Source organism: Ischnura elegans, chromosome 3 (assembly GCF_921293095.1).
Source record: "Ischnura elegans chromosome 3, ioIscEleg1.1, whole genome shotgun sequence".
NCBI lineage: Eukaryota > Metazoa > Arthropoda > Insecta > Odonata > Coenagrionidae > Ischnura > Ischnura elegans.
Window position 1 is genome coordinate 21,396,098 of NC_060248.1, and position 21,198 is coordinate 21,417,295.

Here is a 21,198-nt window from a genome sequence, read left to right on the forward strand (position 1 = left end):
CATTGACATGTAATCGAACTTGTGAGTGCCCGGTAGGTGGAGAGAGATAACTTTGGAATCGGTATGGAGGAGAAAAATGTATTGCATAGCCTAATTTTTGCGGGGTGGGGGATGCGCACGTTAGAAATAGAGAAATATTTGGGTAGATTAGAATAGAGCGGAAGGAATAATTGGCGAGAAGGCCTTGCAGATAGGTTGCAGAGAGGCAGCACGTAATTCAGGCCGAAGAGCTAATATGGGAAGACTTGTGATGGTTTGGCTATCTACCTTTTCCAGGGTTTTATTTTTCAGTTGTAACATTCAGTATCCGTCGTTTTCAAGTTGTTTATTATCATCTGATGGATTTTCCGGGACCTAATAATTGGTAGTTGCCCGAGGGAGTCCATATACATGTGATAAATGTGGGTTTGAATTCCGGTAATGTCGATATGTTTTTTCAAAGTGAATTTCATTCTTGGTAAGGGTAACTACCTCCACGCGCGCTTCCCTATGTACAAAGTATTTTTTTAATGTACTGAATTGAACCTAACACTGACTCGTCCCTTATCTGGAAGAATTTTTTCTTGAAAATTTATTATCTTGTCTTTCCTTTCCACCGAATCTTGCGGGTTGATGAAGAAGAAACAAAAGCGTGACGAAAATGAAGCTCCGTCGACTCGAAGTTCTCGACAAACAAGAGGCAGCCATGGTTACTGTCGTCTGTTTGCCCGTGATTAGCCCATCGGCTGGTTGCTGCTATCTCACTAATCACATTCGAATCCCCGTCTCCCCTCCCCCCTTCGCACTTCCCCCACCTCCTGCCCCCACTCCGTCCCCTCCTCTTACAACCTCTCGTCGTGATAAAACCGTGGCCCATTGCTCTCGGAGGATGTTTACCGAGCTCCTCAAGAAGTTCTGGTTGTGAGGTTTTAAGCGGAACCCGCGCACGAGTTACGTATTTATCGTTTTAATGCCGGAGGAGAGATTATGGGCGTATTGTGATTACAGTTTTTGAATGAAGCTCTTTTCATTGTTTATGGTGTATTGAATTTTCCTTACGTGCATTTATTCATTATCCTACAACTACTACTACTACTACCGAATTTTATCTGACGTTCCGCCTTACCGGAGGCAGTTGTGCGGATGTTTATAGAGCTATTTGACTGTTTTATGGAGAAGATATACAGATAGCAGAAGTCATGCAACCGACTGTTACAGGACTTTAATAGCTTTTTCTGTCGAGTAGGTTTGTACTTGATCGGTTTCTCTTAAAATCTTAACGATTGTACAATATGTTAAGTGAAAGTTAATTTTTCGATGTCCATTATATTTACCGTATTGAAATGGCGAGGAGAGTGTTTAATTTGCTTGGTGGTAGGTCGATGACATGTATTTCAATATTTACCTGCTTCCGCAAACATTTTTCTCTTTTTATTTTATATTTTTGTAATATTTTTATAATACATTTCTTTTTCATTTTATGTAAATGCAATAAAGTCGTACTTTTGGCCTTCTGGGATTCTTTTCAGTGGGATTTTTGCATCGTTATCGTACATCGTTACCCGTCCTTTGAAGTATGAAGTTTTCTTTTAATAGGCTCTTAGATTGAAGGAACTATTATTATAGTATTCTACCGATTAAGGTAGGTTTCCATGGAGTACTACATAAGTAATCTGGGAGCCTCCCTTTCCTTCCAGCACTGCGTTCTTCTATTCACTGTAAGGCCTACTCCCTTTCAATCTATCTAAAAATCCTTTTCTCCTCCATCTCCTCCCTCGTTTACCTTACAGTCTACCCTCTAACACCGTTTTCAATATCCCCTCCCCGCTAAGCAATAACTCCATCCAAACCTTCTGTCTCCTCCGTATCTTATCTAAAAGCTGCCTCTCCTCACCCACCATGTCCAGCACTTCGTCGTTTCTCCTCCTCTCTGTCCATTCCACCTTCTCCATTCTTCTCCATACCCACATCTCGAATGTCTCCAATCTTTTCTCGTCCTCCTTCCTCAGTGTCCACGTTTCCGCACCGTAAGGTATAAGTTCAAAATCGTTGAAGCTCACAGTTCCTCTCCTCAGCATTTAATATGTTAAATTAAAATATAGTAATGAAGGCTGTATTTTCCGGGTTCCACCGCGTCGTCGTTGTGATGGAGACAACAGTTTCTCCTGCATTCCAGCAGGCGTTTTCAGCCAGCGGAAAATGCAGCCTTCACTGCCATCGCACAGCGAAAGCCTTCGCACCAATTTAAAATATAAAAGGTAAAAGTAGAGTGTGCAAACGCTCCAGGATTAGGCGATTCTAGGGTCTCGCGGGAATTAATTTCATATATTCAGTTATCATTCCCTAATCGGACGAACACTTCCACTTTTGATGTAGAGGCTTCTAACACGCGATGCTTAGGCAGCAGAAAAGATTGCAATGGATGTCTCGTCATACAGGCTTTCACTCTTCTCTCTGTCCACACTAATTTTTAGTAACGGTAAGTGAGAGAGATTCTCTTTGAGAGATTCTGTTGACCCACCATAAAGAAGAAAATTCTTTCTTAAATGGTCATCGGCTTTTAATTGTCATTTGTGTTGTTGATGCGTAGTTTTCCGCGGCGTTGTCCTGATGATGTCTCCATGTTTCTGGGTTTCCCCGCGTGGATTTTCTTTGTGACGACAGTTTCTCCGGTATTCCAACCGGCATCTTCAGGTCATCGAAGACGCCGGTTGGAATACCGGAGAAACTGTCGTCTCAAAGAAAATCCACGCGGGGAAACCCAAAAACATGGGGACATTGTCATTTGTGTTGTTGAATTAGCTTACTAGTGTGTTAGGAAAAGTACTCCTGATTGACTTAGATACTTATTAATTAATATCAGGTATATTAAACTGAAATCAAACTCACAATTTCTTGAGTAGATGACCAATAGCGGAGAATGGTGTCCACACTGAACTTGTATCGCTAATATAATAGTTTTATGCGGTGATAAAATTTTTATGTATTTTTTGCGGAAGTTATCTTCTCTTTCTAAGTCAATTAAGGTATTGGATGTGTGTTATTCTTCTTAGTGTTCAGTGGTAAATGTAAGTGCAGGCAGATGATGTCCATCATTGCATCATGCATGGGATTATGGTATTTTTATCCTCAAATATAGACCATATTTCTCTGGTATCATTTTTATTTCTCGGCCGTCTGGAATAAAATCTTTTCCTCGCACATCATGAACTTAAGATAAGGGAATCGGCAATTATTGCGTTCACTGAGGAGGGAGGGGTGTGAAAAGTTCGCCATAAATTGGAACGTCGTCTGAAGGAACTGTATCGCCAATCCGAATTTGCTTCTCTTGGTGATTTTTCTTCGCCGCCGGAGGATTTTCGTCTCTTAAACCGTATGGAAAGTAAATCCGAACTCTGTGAGTGGGAAAGGGAGAGTTTTATTTTATAGAGTTGGTTGATATTTCAATGCTAGCCAGAAGAATTGCATTTGTTTTTAAATCTCCAATTCTAACTTTTCCGGCTCCTGTGTGCGCAAAATTTGTATTTAGGAATTTTTATCGAATAAGATTGGTTTCAATACCTTATGGAGTTCCATATCTTATATTAGGGATTTACAAAATATGGGGATAAAGTGTAAGATTCATACTATGGTTAGTTTAATTTACTATTCTTTTAGAAGTTTTGGAAGCCTTACTGACCTGTCAGCAAAGAATTGGGTTTTTGTTGCCTATAGAGGTTCCTTTGTGTAATTTGCTTTTCATGTGCATTCAAAAATCTTCTTTATGTCCATTCTGATAATTTTACTGTTGAGATCCATTGAGAGCATTACAAACGTTGTAACTGGTTGAATTTGCAATAAACGCCCTGAGAAATGGTGGAGATATTTATTTTCAACGTTATTTGAGGTGTCCCAAACGTGGTGATGATGAAGTGTGCAGTCCAGTTAAATGGATAAACGCGGAAGGAAACCCGGAAGAATCGCTGCCTACCGTCGCATCTCCGCGGAAGCCTACTTGAAAAAAAAAAGATTGCATGTTTAAAAATCAAATCGTGGTAGTGGTTACAATTTTCAGTAAAACAGTTCTGACATTACCCATCCTGGACTTACGTAATGAAAATTCTTACCGTTGATTTCTATTCAGAAAAGTTTGCCTACTTATCCCGTCGCAAGATATGGCCGTGATTAACTACGTGTTATCTCATTTCTGGCCTCGATTCCAACATTTTTCCCAGCTCACTGCGTCGTGCAATATTATCTGCCTCATCAAGATCAAGATTCATCTGACTTGTGTTAAAATAAGATCATTCAAGTGGCCAATGAAACTGATAACTTCACTATTTTATCCTTGGATGCGTAACTGTGCAAAATTGTGTTATTGTTCTCCAATGTTTTATGATTGCCAAGGAGCACCAAAATAATCAGAATATGCGTTCATGTTAGACCCCAGTTGACGTAAGATTTGAATGCCAGTGACGATGGTATTCATTAATGTCACGCAGAGGCTGGAAAATGTATTACTAATTATTATTACAGGTAATCTATATGCCTGTAAAGGAATGTTAAGAAGCAATAGAGCAATATTTTATATCAGTCCCGTATCTCTCCCTCCTTTTAAATTGCAACCTCAGTTCGGCGCTACTCCTATAACTCCATGCACCTACCTAGACACCTCTCAATCTCCTCCGCCCGTTTCCCCAGCCTCACCCAGTATATGGAGTATTTTCTTAACGTTCTGTACTCAGCGCTCCTCTCACTTATTCTTTCTCAAATTTTTCCTCCTCCTCGGGGTGACAGTCATCTATTTTTATGTCATCTTCCCTTTCTGTCGAATATTGATTATTTTACGGGTGGTAGTTATTTATTTTCTACCCATTTGTTTGAAATATCATTACATTGAACCGGTATCATCTTAAGTTCTCTATCACGAGGAAATCTCCTGTATTTCCTTCCCAATCCTTTAAGTAAGTATGTTTGTATGCGTACTGTGGCACACGTTGGACGCGCTTAAAGATCTGGTTGGATGGCCGTGCTTATCATGTCGGCCGTGCGAGATAAAAAAAAGTGGAGTCGGGGGCTGTGGCCAGGGATTATGTTGCCCTGTACTGATGCCTGGCTGGTTAAAGAAAAGAAAACAATCGAGAGGATAAGGTGGAGATTAGAGAGGAGCTCCCAGGGAGTGAGTGTGCGTGTGAATGCGGTGAAAAAGTTTGTCTCCCGAGGAAGGAGGGGGAGATAAAGATATCTCCGGACTAGGATTAGATATGGTGGTTGGAGAGTGATCCGCTTCTCCGCTGACTATCCAGGCCGTGTAAAACAAAATTCTTTAGCCTATTTAATGTCTTTCTTCCCTGTCGAATCGATGGCACTCGTTTCATCGGTCGTTGATTTCATTTTCGAAGAATGTTACTTCATTATTCCATCAGTAAGTCCGAGGAGTCCTCGGATGGACAATTGGTCTTAAATATTATATCTTGTAGGATTATTTAATATTGTTTCTTGTGCTGATGGGCGTCTTCGAAAAGCATTTATAGAAATATAGAATTATGTTAGGTAAAGGACACCTAAACTCGAAATTTAGAGCAGTTGTAATGGAAAAGGCTCCGAAACTTAAGAATTACGTATTTACTTCATTACTGGGTCAGTCCGCTTAGATTAAATTGGCAAATTAACAAGATTTGAATGCTGGGAAGAGGTGAGTTTAGCGCCGGGTTGAAACATTGCTACGTAAAGAGTGGCTAAGAGTGTGGGTTTACAGTGTATCGTAATGTGAATTAGAAATATAGAGAACCTGAGGAAGGTTGAAAATAGTCTGTAGGCTTTCAAGAAAAGGGAGTGGGGAGGGTAATATATGTAGGAGAAAGAACGAATGACGAGCAGCTCGACTGGGTGAGATATGCGAGGAAAATGGTTGATAAGGTGAGGAAGGATCAGGGGTAGAGTGGACTGCTGAGGGACGAGTGTACTAGAATCCTTGATATTGGGAAGGACTCACAGTGTAAGCGAAGTGAGCCAAAAAGATTTGGAGTGATTTCAAGAAATTCCAGATTCAAGGATTTCGTGGCCTGAATTTGTTGACTTTTGATCTACATGTTGTCAAATATTATCTCGGGATTCGTTCTAATGTTAATACCCTTTAAGTTTTAAAACGTTGCCTTAACTTTTAAAATTGTTTAAGATTTTTAGAAATGCTATCATTCGTAGCAGAGTTACCCATTCAATAGTTCATGAATCATGATATAAGATGAAAGCTTCACTTCTGATGTCTTACATGCCTATTTTTTTCACGTATTATTCGCGATGAGATTATATGGATCATTGGCATTAAACCGGATAGAAATTAGAAAGCATACGCTCTTGTGAATTTTCTTCTTTTCTGCTGCGAAAAAGTTATTTTTGAAGTGATGGGAGTTTTCTAGGAGTCTTGTCCTTACGTTCGATAGGCGAAAATCATGTCTTGACCGCGTAGTAACCTTCACAACTCGGGTTTTAGGCTCCGATTTAAACCTAAATAGGGAGATTTCTTGATTTTTTAAAAATATTTCGATGCCTTCGAACAAACAAGGTTTTCCATTCTAAGTATCCGGATGATGAATGCGTGAAAGGCTGGCCGCGAGCTGGAAATATCTCTTGGACTGTGTCTTTTGTCGCAAATGCCTTTGTTCCATTTCGCTGCCGAGTCATGCTTTAGGAAACCGCGTGCTATTCTTGCGCTTTTAAGAATGATCTTGGGTAATTTTTTTTCTCCCTCTCCTTTGAATTGGTTCTTTTATAGGAAAGTATTTCCGCTTTCTTCGTAAGCGAAGGTCATGAGCCTATCCGCTCTCCTTTTCTGTTTAAGCGAATTACTCAACTCCGTCTTTCGCGGAAATATTAATCGAGAGCTATTTTCGATAAGTGGCTTAGTTACGTGATTACCACGATCTGTTTAGTCTATTGGTGTAAATTGCGAATATAAATGCTTTTCGTTAGCCGGCGTTCGGAGTTAACCTTGCCTAATTGCCGTTTAAGTTTGCTTTATTGATTCTACATAGCTTTGCATTAATGTGGTAACTTTGGTTGTAGGAATGGGTCTCCAGCTGAGGAAATCTCTGTCAACAGAATTTCAAACTCTTACTACTAACGCTAAATAATGAAGGCTATATAATTCAACTGTTTGTTTATTCAAACAGTAGCTCAATCTAGTGAAATATTGACGACCTGTTTACTCTCAAACGAAAAACAGGGGACCGACCCTTTTGACGATAGATTATTTAATTTTATGAAAGATTATACTAAATATATTAATTTTAAGATTATACTCATTTGATTCGCGTGTCAGCCCATCGAGTAGTGAGATAGAGGTGCCCTCCCACCTCTGCGTGGCACTTTGGGCTTCGGTTTGCTTCCCACAGCCCAGGGCGTTTGTCACCTGTACCGATTCCGTCATCTTCTGTCCCAGATTGCATTACACATGACTCTCCACCGTTTTATTCAACACTTGTTGCCCTTCAAGTTTTCATATCATTTATGTATGACAGTTTGCCGGCCTCGGTGGCGGTGGGGTAACGTTCTCGCCTGCCAAACAAGAGGTCGCGGGCTCGAGTCCCGCCTGGGTAGGTTTCCCCGGTCCAGGGCATGGTCGTTTGTGTACGTTTACTTGTTACATTTGTTGAACACCCCGGTGTTAAATGGCCAGTAAGAGCTGTATCCGGTGGTTTGAGAATAAAATTTAAAAAATAGAAGTCAGGACCACGTCGGCGCTGATTTTCCGCCGTCGAAAGATATGTTCTGTCGAAAAAAATAACTTGAGCACGTTATCTGCCTAAGGTGACAGTGAGAGTTGAATGAAGATATATTCTCTCATTTTTACTGATGTGTGACTCGGAAACCCTTGCCATGAGCTAATAATAAAAAAAAACTTTGAAGCGAGATAAGGAACTAGATCTAACGTTTTCCCTATGCTTGCTTTAAACGAAGTTCTCTTATTTCTTCCGTCTGAAGGGTCCGCACGGGTTGGCTTATCTTTCAGAATGATTCTTGTGTCGAGATGTCGGGCATTATGTAACCTCTCAATCTGTGGAAGACCCTGGAAGACTTCCAGCATAGCTTCAAATACGATATCATCGAATTAGTGGTGTGTGTATAACATGTGCATATCTCTAGGTGCTGGAATAATAATGTTAATTTTCTGCCCACTTATGATATAAATAGTATAAGACAAGCCAAAGTATAAATGACGGCGTGCATGAACAATACATACAAATGAGCTAAAATGCCTTCGATGCACACATGTTAAACGAGTTAAGCTGGGCGCCTGTAGAGACTCGGAGGCTGCGCGCTTGGCTTAGATTACTTGAGCAATTGAGAATAGATATCTTTCAGAGCGACACGGAGAAAATTATATAAGTACCCTTCTTTATTTCCATGTCCGACAGAAAAGATAAATTAAGAGAGAGATTTTGCCGAACGGATATGAATGGGAATTTTTTTCTCCCGAAAAATAAGTGCTAGGCGGAACTTTGTTGGAGCATTTTCTTTTCATTTGTTAACGGTCTTACACCCCCCGCCATACGCCTATTGAGGCAGCTTTACGGGGCAGTATGTAGATGTAGCTATACCTTATGTACTGAAATTCTACAGCATTCGAAAAATTCATTACAATGTAATACCATTTATTTAACAATAAAAGCTTGATTTTCTGTGAAGCAATGAGGAAGAGGGAATTTTTTCCAGTTCATCTGGCAGCTTGTTAAAAAATTATAATGCCTCATACAAAATGTGTCGATTTTTGCATGGTGAATTAGTATTAGATCAGAATGCATGTATAATTTATTTCTGGTATTATGTGAATGGACTGTAGCATTAGTGGAGAACTTTCCTGGGTTATTTTTTTAATTGCGCAAGTAAATATATAAATGGATAGAAGAGGAAATTTTACTTGTTAGTAATATCAATTTACTTATTAATCATGGCCACAATTTGGACATTTGGGTTCAAATCTCTGTCAAGTCACATTGTTTTTTATCAGAGTATTTCTTTCTTTGGTGTGTGTTTATCGCATTCATTGAGTTTATTCCTAGAGTCTAGTTACGTGATTTATTGAATGTTAGCACTAATCAGAAAGTGTTAGATACCGCACATTCGAAGTCTAGTGTATTTTTTTGTTACTCAAGTTGTGACTTCCAGCGTCTTGCGTTGAAATCTCTTCCAAGTTGCATTAAAAATTCGGTTCATAGACTGCATTACTACCAGGGGAAACCCAGTTTTTCCTGTCGTGAGAGCATTCTTTCGTGGTGAATATTTTTCAGATCGCCGGCTCAGCTTCATCTCACCTAAACACAGTCTCGTCTCCAAGAGTTTCTTGTGGATTAATTATAACACTTGTCTTATTCTTGCTATCCTCATCTCGATATGAGCCTGCTGACACTCTAATAAAATGCTATCTGAATTAATACTGTATCAACCGCCCCACTACTGGGATCACAATACAATGGCCGCCGAAAGAAAGGGATATAAACCGTACTTAAATTAGAGAGGTATGGATTTTGGCTCTTCAATTAAGTATACATCATAATATCATCATATATTCATCAAAATGATGCCCCGCGATTAACCTCAACAGGCGTCAGGCAAAATTTTTTATGCACACATCAGCCGGTTGCCTGAAAAATAATGATTATCATTCAAATTAAAAAGATTATGGTGATGAAAGAGAAATTAATCCAAACTTTGATTAATAGGAGGAGAGGAAAATGATTATGAATGTAAATATCTAAGTTTTTCTTCGTTTGTGTTTGTGTGTCTTATCCTATTCTATCTGTCTTCGAGTTTTATTTACGGCTGAATGGCTGATTTCCACTGGTGAACGTTCTAATAAGTATTGTATGCTGTCATAATTATTAAAATAAGTTTTTTTAAGCATGTAAATTTAAATATGGATGTGAACAGCTTAACCAAATTTCAACCTCACCTATTTGTGTGCCAACCTGCCAGACGTTCCCGGCCTTCGCATGTTTCACATAACTTTTAAATACAAGCATCAGTGAGAAGTTTTTAATAACTTTTGCTGTGATGAAATCTATGACCGTTTTTTGGGGAAGTATAAATACACTCAGCTGGCGCCTTTAGTACCGTATCGGTGGCATAGCGATCGCTAAGCGTCTAGGATGCAGTGTGTTAATGTGGTCTCGTGAGTGCGATGATCGCCGCCTCTTGTCTCGACGTCTCCTCGCGATAGGATTTTGCGTCCTTTACTCGATCGTACCCTTGGCGACAAGCGGGTGCTGCGGGGGCGCCTTGTCGGGTGCAGGGCAGAAGGGGAAGGGTCGGAGGTCAGTCGAGGGTGGCGATCGGGTCCCGGAATAAATCTCTCAGTTCTGGAATACCCTTATCCTCCCACCCCCCTCTCCTCCGTAATCTCTCTCGCCTTCGATGACGCGATGGCCCAGGGCAGGGATAGCAGCGGGAGGGAGGGAGGGCTATCTCTCGGCGAGGAGGCGGGAGGGGGTGACGAAGAAAAAGATAGGAGGAGGAGTAGGGGGGGGGGATGCATTGAGAAAATGAGAAGAAATGGAATCTTCTCCGAGATATGGAGACCCACTAAGTCAAGTCGCCACTGTTCTTTCTACACAACCCCCCCCCCTCCGTTCCTCCTCCCTTTGGATGTGGGGAGGGGGTCCGAGGGGGACCTGCCGATGGTTCACCACCCGAGCTGCCCAGTCTCCCGTCGTCCCCGCCACTGGCTGAGGTGACGCGCCCAATTAAGACTGTCACGGGTGCGTCGGACGCGTGCCAGAAGCCTCTTGCTCGCCGTGGGGGAGCCGATCCATCGCAACAGGTCCACAATACCTGTGAAGCCCCTCCCACTCCCCGCTCAACGCGCCTTCCTGGGGACTCCTGGCTGTACGACCAAGCCGATTTTGATTTCGTCAGTGCCATCATCGATTTTATCAAGCCATTCGCCATCCTCTACAGCAGTTATGGTTTTATCCTGTGAGAACTGTGATTTACTGTTGCTTGGCTGGTGTTATTGACCGAGTGCAACTTTAAATTAGCGGTTATCGCCCATTTTTTCGACGCCGTAACGTGGTAGGAATTGATTGATATCGCATGAATTTTGGAGTTCAGTATCAGCAGTAGACGGGAAGACTGGGACTGACGCCGGTATGTACACTACCCATACTGTTCGGAATAAGCTGTAGCTTTGTAGAAAGACCTCACCCCCACCCCCTGGTTTGCTTCAAGACGGGATTGGACTTTGATACTTTGTACAATAGTGATTGGCGAACTTCGTTGTTTTGCCTTCTATTTTTTCATTCGACGAGTATAGCTTTTTGCCTTTGCCGCGGAAGAAGGCTTCTCAGTGATTATTTAAAATTAAGCGTTGGGTTTTGGCTGCTCAATTTAATTTTTGGCCTCTGCATACGTTTTTTATCGGTGCGCCAAAAGTTATTTTCTCTGCCATTTAATATTTTCCAATTTATCGCGTGATTATGAATGTTTGGTGATAGTGCTATTTGATTAAAATTCTCCATTTTACCATAAAAATTGCAAAAAAAACTATTGAACCGTTCTGAAAATATTTTTATTTTTGTCATTGAATGCGTCATTCCTCCAGGAATCGTCAGACAAAGTTGAATTCGCTACTACGTGATTTCCTACCATTCCTTAAAGAGATTTAGCGAATGATTGATAGACATTCGTTTAAATGAGTAATGCCTATTCACCACCTAGGTATGTTGCTATCTGAAAAACAGTTAGTTATGCGCACAAGCTACGTAATCATACGACTAGTTGCATTTCAAGTTTCAAGATGGCGCCACTTTGAAATTATACCATACCAGCATCATCCTATGCGAAGTGAAAAACTTTTAAATTCTCCCCGACATGTAATTAATTTCTTATAGACGAAGTCTTTTCCCGCTTAAGTTAACAATTATAAATTTAACTAACTACACGAAAAAATCTTCCTTTGGATTTCGGTGCTTTATTAGGTGCGTGATTGTCCCTTTTCCATCTGGAATATTTAAAGTATTGTGGTTCAGTTCTCCCGTTTGGTCCACACTGGTGGAGTGCTGAAATTGGGAGTTCAGGTCGTGTCTAAGAATGGCCGACAGTATTATTGACGTCGTCTTGTGTTCTATCTGGATACCTGTAGTGGATGGTCATGAGTGTGTGCGTTGGAGAAGATTGGACCATCATAGATATATCAAATCAGATTATGAGATCTAACAAGCTGCATTGTATTTATTAAATATCACACTTCCGCTCACCATATGAAATACTAGTGTCATTCCTCGGACTTCTTATTTAAACTAAGCGGTGGATGCTTGTTCTTAGGCACGTGCTGCATAGGACTCCTGGATATGTTACATCGAGAATTAGAAGCTCATCTAATTTAATTGCCTTTCTTTCTTAAAGAATATTGACCCCTTGCATGTTGTTAATTCGTGGTAATTTTAACGAAGTAATCTTTGCAACTACATGTTTGAGCCCCGTTTTAAACATAAACATGCCTCTTCCATTTTTATTGGAGTGAGAATAGATTGTAAAAAAAATTATTGTCCCGGTAAGAATTTCATGTGATGAAACGTGGTCGTTACCATAAATCTTCTGATTAGGTGTTCCCAACAGTTTCGATTGCACTCTTCAGCTTTGTAGGATTTGTCTTCAATTTGTACGGATGTTTCTTATCTGTCGTGTTACGTGTTTTTGTCTTAAAAACGATTAGAGGGAAACTTTTTCCTGAGGCAGGTTGCATGCGCCCCACAACATCAGGGCTCTGCCAGCTAGCAGTTCTATGTGGTGTATTGCTTTTATACTGAATGCATTTCACCGATCAAACTTTTGTGTCTGTTTTGCCTTGGAATACGCCCGGATTTTCGGTGTTGCACAGTGTGCAAAACACTTGTTGTCGCCGTCGTCAAATCACTGGGATATTTTTTTTCGGTTGAATCGCCGAGTTCTGCTCCTGTTCCACTCTCTCTCCTCCTTTACCTTGCGAAGGGTTCCGAGGCCAGGATTTTTGGAGCGTCAGCAACCCAGCCGTGGCTACTTGCCGCCGTCGACCGAGTAGTCGATGAAATTACAACACTTCCTGCCGGAATATATGTGCACGATGGATGGACTTCGTGCCCATGAGCGGATCGCTTTACTTTGCTGAGCGAGGCACCACAATCTGCTTCCACTATCATTTATTTTTCTACTCTCCTCCCCCGCCTCGCTCCCTCTCCCTCCGCGACTCCCTCCGCCTTTACGTGTACTGTGATCCTGCACTGACTGCCCGCGCTGGACACCGTACACTTCCTGGAACGACGTGTTTTTTCTCAGCCCCCGAAACGTTTGCCACGGGAAGGAACGCTGAACCCGTGTAGGTAAAAAGAGTTACTTTCGGGAAGATCTGGGGCTTTCCCGGCGAATCTAGTGAATCTCTGGTTCTCAGCCAGGTTAGAGTTTGCATGATGAAGACCTGGAAGGGAGCTTTTTCCTTCGCCATCGTTGTATTTTCCACGGAGAGAAACGCTGCAGCCGTGGAGGTGACAAAGATGCCATTGGGAATATAGAAGACTCTCCCGGCGCCGTATGCTTCTAGGGAATTCTCCTTGGGTTCCCATCCAGGTTCAAATGTGCATGATGAGCGCTGACGATTCTTTGGAAGGCTTTCCCTCCATCCGTACGGCTGGTGGCGCAATTGCTCAAAGTTTGTCTCTGGTTTTTATACAGCTCAACCATGTTAATGAGAGTCTTAGGGGAAAAAAGTACTTCATAAAGCAACGCTATCATCAGGCGAGAAAGTTTTGGAAATACTTGGAAAATCGTGCATTTACTCTTGACTTGGAATGCAGTCACCTGCCCGCGGAATTCGTGAAGAATGAAGTCGTAAGCCGCATATTGTATCCCCAGCCCTTCAAGGATGGAGAAGCTGTCTGCCTTTCGATATACCATCGGCCGGATTTCCCTCTTTCTTCGATGGAATGGAATGGACGCCGATAAGCAGATATATCTCCGCTGCCAAATCCTCGGACTGTGTTGTAGGAGAGGCTAACTGCTGCGTTTGTGGGGGACGTGTGCAGAACCTGCGTATGATGGAGTGGGACAGGCCCGCGGGCAAAGGTCCCTCGGTTTCGGAGCCGTTAATGGCCGTAGAGATAACTCGGACTGTCCGCGGAGTTCTCGAGAATGATAGTCATCGGATCGGGACAAATGCCTAAAAATTCTATTTTCGTCCATCCCTCTTGATTTTCCTCCCGTGAGGATCGCTGTTTCCCAGTTGGCGCTTGTGCAATGCGGGGCTTAACATATGTTGATCCAGCATTAATACTGCTGGTGACACTTGACCCATTTCAATCGATGTGTTTGATTCACGTGTTCAGTGATTGACTCTGTGCTCTCTTGCTCTCGAACGCAATTCCCTTATCATCACTGCGCAAGCGCAGTGAGTTCCTCCAGTCGGTCTCGTCTTCCTTCCAAAAGTATGCATTTGCTATTCGAATGCATCAATTTTTACCAATATGTACGTTGACTTGATTTTAAAAAATTTAAACCATGCGTCAAATGGAATTCTTCTAGCCCACTAGTCATCGCACCTCTCTGTTTCCTGTGTGCTCACTTTACTGCGTAGCTGGAAAATTTTAATGCATCAGGTGTAACTCAGAGAAAGCATTGTTTTTTATGCGATAAATCCACAGAGGAAAAATCATTCGCCTTGACCGGGATTCGAACCCGGATCCCTCGATTTCCGGCCAAGTGCTTTAGCCAGTTAAGCTACCGAGGCGTCATTCTCCCCTTTGGAAATATGGAAATATGGAAATTTCCCGGTGGATTTTTCGCACAATTTGTGCATTGCGGGTGACTCCGTAAAAAGTTATCACCGTGGCTAGTCCCGATATACTTAAACATTGTTTTTTTATGCTTCGAATTTTATGAATTTTTTAAAGCGTTTCTATTAAATTATTGCCCGTGAGCGTGGTTCATCAATTGATGCGGTTTAATTATGGTAGTTGCGAGTATATTAGGTAAAATATTGTTCTTAACACTGAAAGTATTTTTTGCAACTTCTGCCGAAAAATATCATGCAACTTCTATTTTAATTTTGTGTTTCTGGTGACTCATTTGTTGTAATTCCTGCCTTCCTTGGTCAAATATTCCCCGGCCAAATCTTGATTCATCGATGTGATGGGAAATATTGCCTGCTCCGTAGTATTCTCATGGTATCTTTAAATTCGCCGATTTCTTTAATGCGAGACGAACTTGCTGCACTGTGGTCATAGGCGAATTTGGATAGGAGAGGTATTCAGCTTATTCATCGTATTTATTTTCTTACATCTTTCATCACTTGGTCTCTACATCTCATAGGAGGTGTTTGTTTGTGGTTCTTTCTGTCCATTTTTCCTTCGAGGATTATCACCATCAGACTGTCGTACCTCATGATGTAGCCAATTAAGTTGTTCCATCTCCTTCCAACGGTTTTCACAAAATCTCACTTTTCTCTCACTCTTCTTTGGAATTTCTCATAACTCAATCGGTATATCCATTTTATCTTCATTTTTCTTCTTCAACACCAAATTTCAAATGCCTGTGAGTCCTCGACTGCTGTCATCCCCTGTGCGTTACTGCCATTGGAATGGAATATTCGCTAGTATTGGCCCATATTATATATGGCCCATATATACATTTGGCTTTGAAACCCTCACTGCCTCTGCTACCTCTATGCTGTAAGCATGTAGGAAACACCTCCTTAGATTTACATGGAAAAAGTCGAATGTATGTGATCAAATATTATAGCTGATTTCCTATAGCAAAGCGTCTCATTAGGGACGTTTTAATGTCGTCCAGGGAACCCATGTTACTACCCTTGTTTCACTAACTTTAGGTTTTTGGCTAACTATAATAATATTTAGGAAATTAGATTTTTTAAATAACATTTGAAGTATTATATATTTCTACTCCTCAGTGTTCATAGATCCTCGGTTATTGACTTATTTATTTTCTCTTTTCAGTTCGAAGAATGAAGAGGTAGACAATAACTGTGTTGTCAGAGCTCGTGGTCTTCCTTGGCAGTCATCTGATCAAGATATCGCCAAGTTCTTTCGAGGACTTAATGTTGCCAAGTAAGTAAACTTTTTACTTTTTGTTGTTATTTTTAATTATCATGTTTTAATATTCTGGGGTGTTTGCTGATTATTACAGCTAGAATTCGAAATGATTCTTTATTGAATGATATGAGGACATTATAGGAGAAAGAAATTTAAATCCTTGTCTTATATCATTGCTGATTCATCTATGGAGATTCAGAGGAATTCATTATTGAAACTATTCGAATTCCGATAAGTTTCCAGATGTTTTCAATTAACACATCATCTATGTGCAAGTCAGTCGTTTTACCAACTGCTTAAAAAGGCCTGATGCGACGCTAGCCACCCTATTCCTGTGTTGTAAGTGTCAATCACTTTGGAAATGTTTACACCTGCGTGCTTGGTGACGTCCACTTTCATAGAATTAGCTGGTCTCACTGATGCCCGCGGGCCACCTCCTGGCCATCGCTGCTGGTATTCTGAATGTCACACTGCCGGGTCATGCCCCTCGTGTCTCTGACCGCTTTCACTATTTGCCTTCTGACGCATCAGTGCCCGCAAGGCTGCGAGCAGCTCAAATTGCTTCACAGCCGATCTAGAGTTAAGCCTAGAAAAATACTCTCGTTTGGCCTCACAGTTTAGTTTGGCCAACAGTAATAATAGCCACGGAAATCCCTCACTGATTCATTATTTTGCTGATTTTTTCGATTGGGAAATCTCATTCCATTCCCTTAAATTTACCGCGCGGTTGAATGTTCCCATAATCTTGCCTTAATTTGTTGTTTTTTGTGGTGGCAATGCCATATTATCTCCTAGACATGTCAATATTATGTGAGTATTCATGAACCTCAAACTTATTTGCATGAAAGCAGCTATAGCTTTTAATTTTTACAAAAAAACTTCCTGGCATTTCATAGTAGACCTTTACCGAACCAGTACGATTCAGATCTGGACAGAGTGGCATCGACTTGAAGCATTTGAAGAGCAAATGTCAACCTCAATTTTTTTTTAATTTTTCAGTGAGACTGCAGAGGCACTTAAGATGGCTTGAGTTTAGGAAACATGAGACTTTTGAAAAGATTTGTAGACATTGTACCGTAGAATAATATGAATTACTCGCGAAAAAGTTGCAGTTGTTCTCATTTACAAAGCTTTATATTATGTCCGCTAATTTTTTAAAATCTATACTCTGAATGTTTTATTCATTATACTCTTGCATGAGCCTTTGAAACTTCGTGTTAGGAGGTGTTGTCTTACGTAGTTTGTGTGACGATCCATATGGATAGGGGAAAATAGTGATTTGTATACATTGGTATTTGTTGAGTTTTTTATTATAATAAAATCATTAATCGATCATGAATTTTACTTTGGTTGATATGCTTGTTTGATAGTTCTGTGAAAGCGGCTTCCTTAATTTTCCTCAATTAGGCGATAACCAAATGAATCGGCGGAACGATTTCCAGATAAAACTCGGATTATTTTTCATCGTGTTAATGTTACTTTCCCTGTGCATGTCTTACCATATGACATCGGCTTCTGAAAACGCACTCGCTTGGTCCCAGAAGTTGATTTCGAAAGGCATGGAGACTGAGAACTGCCTTACTCGCGTGCTCTCGCTGACTCCAGCGCAGGAGGGGGGTTTTATTGTTGAGAATGTTAAGAATTATTGTTATATCCCGACCAAAGCCACGAATTTTCCCTCCTTCGCTATGGCCAGCCTAGGCCGAAGAGAGATTTTCTGTCGCCTAGTCATTTGCAATGAACAACCCATTTTCACATAATTAGTTCCTTGCTGACAAAATTATTTTCAGATATTTTGAGGGCCAAGTATTTTGGAAATATAGGTGCCATTTGGGAAAGGCTGAAATAGTTTACAATATTCATAAATACAAATACCCTGTAGCCGTACTAGTTACAATCATCTTACCACCCTTCCTTTCTACCTCTTTAAACCCCTTTTTCCTTTATTAATTTGATTCAAATTAGCATGAGAAACTCTACCCTTCAAAAATTCTTGCTTAAAATACTCTTGCTAAAAGTTTTCCACTTGGGCAGCGCACATTAATCTGCTACTGTGCAGTGAAATAAGTTGTGCGAGTTTCAAATAAAAATTCGGTGGAAATTACGAAGGTTAATCATGAAAAACTTGTCAATGTCCGCGCTAATTTTATTCAACTGACCCATATTTCAGTAAATTAATGCTATTACCAAGAAATAATTTAGCGCAATCTAGTTCGGTCGGATATAATTTATTGTAGGAATTTTTTAGGCCTTGAAATTTGTTGTTCGCCAAAACTCACGTCCACTGTATCGGTGATGGCTTTGAGAAAGATCAAATATCGAATGACCAACTCATCGTCAAAAATGTAATCTAGCTTTTTCTAGTTCACTGTGTGTATGTCCGGCGGGAGTTGCTGATTGTATTTTGTGTCTTCTCGTGGCAGGGGCGGCGTGGCTCTGTGCTTGAGTCCGCAGGGCCGGCGCAACGGGGAGGCGCTTGTGAGGTTTGTGAGCCAGGAGCACCGCGACATGGCCCTCAAACGCCACCGCCACCACATCGGCAACCGATACATCGAGGTTTACACGGCGTCCGGCGAGGACTTCGTCAACGTGGCGGGCGGCAGCAGCAACGAGGCGCAAGCCTTTCTCTCCAAGGGCGCGCAAGTCATTGTGCGCATGCGCGGTCTACCCTACGACTGCACCGCCAAGAAAGTGGTAAGTTTGAGGATTCATTCCACTTCCACACAGTTATAAAATAATGTATGAACTGCATAAAAGAAAGTGTATCCGAGGCACATATGAGGGATTAAATTGTATTTACGTACCTGTAATGCCGAGTAAAAGTTTAATGTGGCTTGTAAAACCAAAACTATTGCAATCACCTTTGAAGTGTTTTTTGATTGAAAGTTTGCTCTGAAGTATGCTGAGAAATAGAAAGGAAGAGTATCGTATCAATATTTTTGTATAATTCATGTATTTTGTATGAAATCAAATGTATATTAATGTAATCCCTTCACCGTTGGGATTAATTACTGTAATTTTACTAAAAAATACAACCATAACACTTACCTACTTAAAGATACTTCAACACTTCTACGTGATTACGTAAAGGGGGTTTCAAACCCTTCATAAATATTTGGGAGTTACTGTCTTGAGTGCATCCTCTTTGAATGAAGCATTCCGAAAAGCATCCCCCTTTCAAATCATCCCCTCTCCTTTCTCCCCCTCCCCCGTTGGTAGTGCTCAAGGGAAGGTCCTCGTGATGGTGTCTCGGTAAAAAACTCTGCTCGGAATGCCAATGGGAAACTCAAATCAACTAATTTTTTTCACTTCCTTGAGTAGCCTTTCGCGGTGTGGTGAAAATTCAGCGGAGAGGCGTACGGAATATCCACCGCGCATGTCCATCTTTGTGGACTGCAGTTTCGCCTGCGTTGCAGCTGGCTTCTGCAGGCCGAGTAAGTGCTGAGAGGTGGTGTATAAAAGACCGTTGATAGAAGAAGCCAGCTGCAATGCCGGCGAAACTTGTGTACAAAGATGGACGCACGCGGTGCATAATCCTTCGCTCTCCTCCGCTAACCTCTCCGATGTAGTTTTGACACTAATGTATTGAATTCTGATAGCCTGGTGGGAAGAGCGCTTGGCTGCTGATCTAGGGGTCATGGGTTTAGATCCCGGAAGAAACTTTTGATGCCTTAAATCGAAATCCTCGAAGTACAGGATGGCACAGGGAAAGGAACTGATCCCCCCTACCCTGAATGTGTGATTTTCACACGTCTCTGGCTTTGTTTGGCGTGACTTCTACCCTCTTATACCCTAACTAATCTTTAGGTTGCATCACTGGGTGCAGTGGCGTAAGTATGGGGGGGATGAGGGGATAGATCCCCTCCTCCAAAGCCTCGGAGAAATAAAAAAAAATATTCATAAATATTGTCTAGTTTTGACATATAATAACTGCATCTGTTTATAGTTAAATTTTTAGGGCCAAAATGATGTAAAATGTATTTCCAGTTATGTCATTTTTCAAAAACTTTCCCCAATGCCTGGGGGGGAGTGGGTCGCCACCGCAGGTCATTCAAGCCACCCCCCCCCCCCCCCCACCAAAGCATATTCCTAGTTATGCCACTGACTGGGTGAGTGAGCATTGTTTGAATTACACGTCCGTGGGATGTCTTAATAACTGTTGCGATTGCTCACCCGTGCAGATCGAGTTCTTCGAGGGAGATGGCGGCGAGGGCAGCTGCAGTGTTATGGATGGCGAGCAGGGGGTGCTGTTCGTCAAGAAGCCGGACGGCAGGGCCACTGGCGACGCGTTTGTGCTCTTCGCCAAGGAGGAAGACGCCGGGCCCGCGCTCAGCAAGCACCGCGAGCTCATCGGCTCCAGATACATCGAACTGTTCCGGAGCACGACGGCCGAAGTGCAGCAGGTAAGCTAATGTTTGCTCTAGACGGCCGCTGTACGTAGTTGTCGTTGTGTGTCCAGGAAGAGTCTTATTGCTTCCTTGCCCTAGTGGTGATGGCGTATTCTCTCCCACAACCGATAATTCTTGCCCCTATTCGTTCTAAATAACCAGGAATGAATTTGAATGAAAAAAATCAATGTTACTCTCCCAAGTTTGCCGCTTAAAATTAATCTATAAACAATTTTCCGATAAATAACCAACCGTATGTGGTTGAAATATGTATTTTTTGTGGATATTTGTTTTTGGCATTTTACGAATTCCTCCAAGTTTTTGTCTCATAAAAGATTTACGTAGTATTCCTGCGGTGGTTGGCCCTGGCTCATTGAAAGGATTCAGACCTACATAACATCCACGTTAAGTAACGCCCTCTTAACAATTTTCCGCCTAAATATTAATGTTGTTTGCCATACAACACTCATTGAGAACTTGGATAGGCATATAGTACCCGAGGGGAGTACTGGAACAAATGCTTATTCAAGATTGACGCTGTAAGTGGAGTTTGAAGTGAACAGATTCATCCTTGGAAAAATGCTGATGTTGAGTTAGGAATTCATTAAATGTTCATTAATCCAGTAAATAACATAATCTCAAGGGAAAGAGATAAGCTAGCATAAGTTCGGAGATGAAAAAAGCTTCCCAGAAAGCCCTCTCTGTTTTTAGTGACTTTTCTCCAATTTCGTTCTGTGTGAGTACATGTTAGGAGAAAGATTCTTTGATACACATTC

General features: G+C 41.5%; 1 protein-coding gene across 2 annotated transcripts in view; it reads left to right on the forward strand.

Moving 5' to 3' along the window:
• LOC124155544 (RNA-binding protein fusilli) overlaps positions 1-21,198 on the forward strand; it is a 304,754-nt gene that overhangs the window by 266,456 nt on the left and 17,100 nt on the right. For both annotated transcript variants that reach the window (XM_046529454.1, XM_046529455.1), the window contains exons 6-8: positions 15,939-16,049; positions 18,458-18,728; positions 20,216-20,437. In XM_046529454.1, coding sequence (XP_046385410.1) covers positions 15,939-16,049; positions 18,458-18,728; positions 20,216-20,437 — 604 coding nt within the window. The remainder of the gene's footprint in view (positions 1-15,938; positions 16,050-18,457; positions 18,729-20,215; positions 20,438-21,198) is intronic.